The 6,505-nt window shown below is 39.9% G+C and overlaps 1 protein-coding gene across 1 annotated transcript in view; it reads right to left on the reverse strand.

The window, feature by feature from the left end:
* Positions 1-1,456, reverse strand: part of LOC149276415 (solute carrier family 12 member 5-like) — a 35,365-nt gene extending 33,909 nt beyond the window's left edge. The window contains exons 1-3 of the mRNA XM_089503678.1: positions 1,442-1,456; positions 1,216-1,347; positions 964-1,110 (exon numbers count right to left, since the gene is read on the reverse strand). Of these exons, the coding sequence (XP_089359804.1) occupies positions 964-1,110; positions 1,216-1,347; positions 1,442-1,456 (294 nt within the window). The remainder of the gene's footprint in view (positions 1-963; positions 1,111-1,215; positions 1,348-1,441) is intronic.
* Positions 1,457-6,505: the final 5,049 nt, after the last annotated feature.

Raw genomic sequence — 6,505 nt, forward strand, 5'->3', positions numbered from 1 at the left:
TACATTATTAAATGTACAATTATTTAATTACTACTCACATATGCATGCAAAACAGATGTTAGATAAATATGTGTATCTAAAGGTTATATTTTATATGAATTTCAATTCATATCAGGGGGATCTGGACATGTTTTTATAGCTACTTTAGCTTAATTGATTGACCTAATTATTATTTATGTTTGCTAAACGTGTATATAAAGTTGAGGATTTTGTTGCTTGACTATGTGTCCTGTGAATGGAATCACTGATTTGTGAATGCTACTTTCTTCCTTCTTCCCCAGATATGAAGAGGGTTTGGCACTCATTCAGTTAAGAAGGTAAATCGCTATTTGTAGCAAAAATATCTCAACTGAAAGAGTGCCAAACCCTCTTCATATCTGAGCACTGAATTCAGTAACAACACTGCACCACAAGGGAGCATCACCTTATATGAAGGCAACAAGTTGCCTCTACCTAAAGGCAAGAGTCCATCTATATCAAACTTACATATGTGTTATATAAATTAACAATACCACACTATTCCTTTTTCTTTTTTCTTTGTTTGTTTCTTATGTACCCAACTATTGGAAGATACTGTATATTGGAAAATTGAGAACTGTGTATCCAAGGAAAGTATACCTATTTCTGTGCGCAAACACTAGGGTGGATTTTTATTCACTATTTTGTGTAACTTTTACTTATACACACGAGTAACTTTATGGTGTGGGAATTAATATAAACCCAGACTATTTTTGTGCTTATGGAACACCCGCACAATTCTGCTAATTCTTAGGTTATTATCTGCAGGAAGCACCATTGTCTAAAGTATTGTGAACTCTCCCCAGAACCTTGGTTACATCCATGGATCTAGGTTTCCTCCTAATTTTATTTTTTTGCAACTTGGTTTGCACAAGGACTCTTATTAATATCCCAAGGATTTCCATCTGTATCATTATCCTGTTATTTATCTGGGCCTGTACTCACACATGAGCAGCATAGCAAGACCATAAGGAATGACTCCATAATACCACCGACTCCCACCACCCAAGTGAGACGAAGGAAGAGGATCACTCCAAAGATGTTTTGTAGACAAGGGAGGTATACACCCATAAAGGTTCCCATCCTTGGAGCCTGTGAATTAAGACATAAGAAGAAACAGATCCATTATAATTACACATAAAGAGATAAATACATATGTGGACCAATCAACATATAGAGTGACCAGTATTTACTGACCTGTACTGGTTTCTTCTTGGCCCCTTCATTGTTCTCAGCCTCCTCATGCTCCTTCACTCCCTGTGTCAGGTTTGTGTAATTGGCCAATCCACTGAGGAGTGAAGATACCATTGGACTGGTGTCCATTTCCTCCTATGAACAGGGAAAGGAATATTGGAAAGTGTGAGTTAATAAAAGAGGAAAAGACTGAGGAGGTGTTGTGGGAAAAAATGTGTGGAAGAATTACCTCAAACAATGCCATGTTCTTCCCTGTATCAACTTCTGAGCTGTTAATAAATGGGGAACTTTCCTTGGGATTTCCATCTCCTGTATACGAAAAGAATTAATTACCACTCACACGTCTTCCAGAAATGCTCTCTAAGTTGGTTTACAACAAGAAGTCACTCTTTCGTGGATGAATATAGCCTTTATTGGGCTAACTCAGAAAAAGGCATAAAGTCACATAAGCTCTGAGGACCTCAGAGGTTTCTGCAGTATATAAAATACAAAACAATACAATATAAAAGACAATATTCGGCCTTAACGGTCAAGCACATCTAGTAACAGAATTGCTGGACATGTGCATTTCTAATAACCCTTCCTAGGTCATTTAGTGTATGTGTCAATTACTTTGGAATAGCTAGCTATATCTAACATTTTAGTGTCATCTTTAAGCACAGAGAGCCAAAAGAAGGCAGTGTGTCTCAATGGTTTATCAATCAAAAACTAATGAATTATTTCACTGGTGAAGTTCTACAAAAAAACCCAAACTTTTAAAATAAAAAATATGTATAGAACCCCTAATACATACTGTCTCTGAAGGTCCCCAACCAATGGGTTCACATACTACATGTTAAGAAATATGGCTTTAGAGTGAATACTCTCAAATAGATATGCACCATGTTAAAATACATTCCAGGTATTCTTTGTCTGAAACCACACATACCCCAAACCCAGAAAAAAAAATGTCAGTATCTTTAAACACGTTTTCCCAATTTCATAAGAATTAGGTAAATCTTTAAAATGTGTGTCCTGAAATGCCCTAGAACAAACACTTGTGTCTTTAAGTGCAAACTAAAACACTTCATATAAACCCAGAGCATCTCTAAGCACATACACTTCAATAACCTTAAAACAAATGGCCAAGTAAATCGTTATCTGTAGCAAACATAACTCAAGCTTTTTAGAGAAAATGCCTGCATTTGTGAGCACATGCTCCCCAAACACATTAGACCACTTCTCTAATAACATTCTCCAACCACGTCAGAAATGCCTGCACTTCTTAAACACCATCCTTTCAGATTTGGTCTGCCTGACACAGAGGCATTTTGTCTCCTAGCCCCCATCAAACCTGGGGCAGATAACCCTGGTGGGAAAATAGGCTCCCTTCCCCTCAACCAGTCCACACTACGGAGGACAATGCATCCTTGGCACAGCCTGCATATTCCTCCGGTTTCCAGGCTTTACGTGTACTTAGTAGATGAAACGCTAGGACACATAATCATATCCCAGATCTCAGTAGAAAGGACTACAGCCGCTGAATCTCTGGCCTTAACACTCAATAAACCAACAACAGCATACAAAAACCAGGGCCCTTGAATTTACCTTTCATGCTTTTATAACAGTAAAAATAGCTGCAATCCCCCTCTGGTGTCTCAACCAACCAAAGACACAATATATAACAGAAAGAAAATGAATGACACCTTCATATTCAAAATCGAAAAGATACCCCTTTTGAAAAAGTGTACAAATTACAGAAGAAGCTGGGCTTCATCTAATGAAGGTCTGGAGTTTGGAGGAAGGAACACAGTAAACGTATGGGTCTCCATATGATATGGATCAAATGCTTCTTATAGGTATCACTATGGAAGTCTTTATCATCATCAGGGGGGTCTTCCACCATCAATTCTCTCCAATATATTGCTTTATCATACTTTTTAAACACTATGTGGATCTGCCCTAACAACACACAATTCCTTCCTGTAATTATTATCATTATTATTATACTGACTCTCGTTGTCACAAATATACACTGTGCCACAATTATGGTTAACACTTAATTGTATATGTTGGTATGTTCATTATACAGCCATCCATCAAGATTATACTCACATTCAGTATCTTTTCTACACCACCACCATCATAAAGTGTTCTGCTGTCTTATGCAGTTCCACATTATTATAAGGTTTGTGGTTTCTCTTTCATCTTACCATGTTCATCAACTATCCTTATTTGATACCTTCAGACCTTTTCCCTGTGATTCCCTGTGAAACATGATTTCTACAGAAGACATCATAACACAACAATGCAGTCCCTAATTGGCATCATACAGATGGACAATACAATTTCTTATCACCATACAAACTCTTATGACTCAATCATATTTAACATACAGCTTGTCTTCTACCTAATCAAAAGGAGGGGTGCCATACTTATATAGCTCCATGATTCAGATGGGTAATCAAACACATCAAACTTGAGACTGAATAGTCTCAATATATAATATAAGTGCCCTTTCACCTATTATCAACATACAACTTTAATAATTACTACATGGCTCCTCCTTATGACTGTAGTTTCTCCATCATTCATAAACACATACAATATTTTCTCAGGTTCCCCTCTATTAATTATATTTTTAATACCCCCCCCACTTACCGATTCATCCCGACTTGTCTCCAGACTCCCTGGTGTCTAGTGGGGGGAGCCGGTGGATGTCTGTGCTATGCGGTGAGACAACCACCGCTGCTGCTGGCAGGTACTTCTGCCGGGGTTTCTATGACTGAGCATCTGAAGGTCACGCCGGTGCTCCATCATAGAAGCCCTGGCAGACGTGTCGGGTAGCAGCGGAGGTTGTCTGTTCACCGGCTGCCAGAGAAGAGGATCTATGTCTCCTGCAGCGCTGTGGGGGATCTGGATCTTGTTCTTGTAGTCAGACCTCTATTTGAGGTCTGATTATAAGACGACCTTGAATATAAAATGAGGGGTAGTTTTCAGAGCATTTGCTCTGAAAAGACCTTGTCTTATAATAGAGTAAATACGGTATATTGTTTATTATAACATGGATACTGTGTTTCATCACATCAAAATTTAGTACTCTTAGCCAACCAACCCTACAACCCCTCCTTTTTCTGCACCAGATGACTCCAGCAGCCTGTTCAGTTTCCATGTTTTTTCACTTGTCTTCTTGTGTCCTCATTCCTAGTGCTGTCTGCCCTTCAGTGCTAGCCAGGTTTTCATGGTTCTTTGGAAGGGTCTGATCAGAAGAGTCCTGCAATATATTCCCTACACGTTTGCTCTAAAATGGTTTCTCCTGTAGCACTAAAACACATTTATACCTACTTTGCTGACGTTTTAGCTCTGCAGATCTACTAACTACCTTAGCCTTGTTACAAATTCTACTCATTATTGAATACATTACAATATAAGCAACAAAACATCCATGGTAGCCATTTTTACATTTTCTGAGATGGTTGAAACCAAATCCTCCGTGACTTTAAAAAGCCAATTACATTTCTCTCTTCATCAATATTCTATGGGTGTTGAATTCTTAATATGCCTTTTCACTATAAAAAATACCAAACATTTTTATCAGCTCAAACAATCTCATTTCATATTCACTTCCATTTGTCGGCTGTTATACAGTACCCAATGTTGATCGGAATACCTCAAAAATCTACCTTTTACACTCCTTGTCAACATCATCATTGGAAAAACACAGACCATGGTCTTCATGACCTTCAGGAGTCATCATTATTAATGCTCATATAATTGTCTTCAATTTCCTCTCATAATCATTGTCAGATTACATTACTACCTTTCATTGAAAATCCCATAGTTGGCATTAGGGCTGCAACAACGAATCGATAAAATCGATAATAATCGATTATGAAAATCGTTGTCAACGATTTTCATAATCGATTAGTTGAATCGATTTTTATCGATTTATAAAATTATGTTTTTCAGAGCAAACGCTCTGAAAAACTCCCGTCCTTCTATAATCCGATCTCAAATAGAGATCGGATTATAACTCTAGAATCCAGACCCACCGCAGAGCTGCAGGAGACCTGGATCCTCTCTGCCACCCGGTGAGGGTCTGTGCAAAACGCGCAGACATCCTCCGCTTCTCCCCTTCCGCTTCTCCCCTCCACTTCCGCCGGGGCTTCTATTACTGAACCCGGCGTCACGTGACCTTCCGGTGCGGCTTCCATCATGGAAGCCCCAACGGAAGCGGAGGGGAGAAGCGGCTGTCTGCGCGCATCACACAGACCCCTACCGGCTGCCGGAGAGGATCCAGGTCCCGCTGCAGCGCCTGCTGGGGATTTGGATTTTAGTGCGCGATGTGCACTGTGTACTGCCACTTCCACCTGCCCCACCAGGGGTTAATATATCAACAGAAGAAAAACAGGACAAGTAAGCAGCACTGGGTAAGTATTATCTTTATTTTTATGCTCATTTGCCCTGTGTTTCTTCTGTTGATATATTAACCCCTGGTGGGGCAGGTAGAATTTTTGCGGGATCTATTAATTATGTGCATTTGTGGTTTTTTTTAATGTCTAGAATATTTGATTTATTGTCCATATATTTATATATATTTATATTGTATTGTGTATTTTTTTTGTCTATATTTAATAAATATAAATATAAAAAAACAATTTTAGTGATGTCAGTTTTTCTTATATCGGGGGGGCATAAGACATATCAGGGGGCACAGTGGCATAAAGGGGCTATAAGGCATATCAGGGGGGACAGTGGCATAAAGGGGCTATAAGGTGTATCAGGGGGGACAGTGGCATAAAGGGGCTATAAGGCGTATCAGGGGGCACAGTGGCATGAAGGCGCTATAAGGCATATCAGGGGGCACAGTGGCATCTCAGTGGCATATAGGGGTAAAAGGCATATCGGGCATGGTGGCATATCAAGGGTAAAGACATATAGGGGGCTATAAGGCATATCAGGAGGGCACAGTGGCATATCGGGGCACTGTGGCATATATATGGGGCTATAAGGCATATCAGGGGACAAAGTGGCATATCAGTGGCATATAGGGGGCTATAAGGCATATCAGGAGGGGTATAATGCATATCAGGGGGCACAGTGGCATATTAGGGGACAAAGTGGCATATCAGTGGCATATAGGGGGCTATAAGGCATATCAGGAGGGGTATAATGCATATCAGGGGACAGAGTGGCATATAGGAGGTATCCCCTTATACCTCCTATATGCCACTCTGTCCCCTGGTATGCCTTATACCCCTCCTGATATGCATTTCTGGGACAGAGAGGCAAGCTGGGGGTGAGATGTGCATAA

Source organism: Sceloporus occidentalis, unplaced genomic scaffold (genome assembly GCF_023333645.1).
Source record: "Sceloporus occidentalis isolate IW3139 unplaced genomic scaffold, rSceOcc1.0.p SCAF_240, whole genome shotgun sequence".
In the NCBI taxonomy this organism is placed as follows: domain Eukaryota; kingdom Metazoa; phylum Chordata; class Lepidosauria; order Squamata; family Phrynosomatidae; genus Sceloporus; species Sceloporus occidentalis.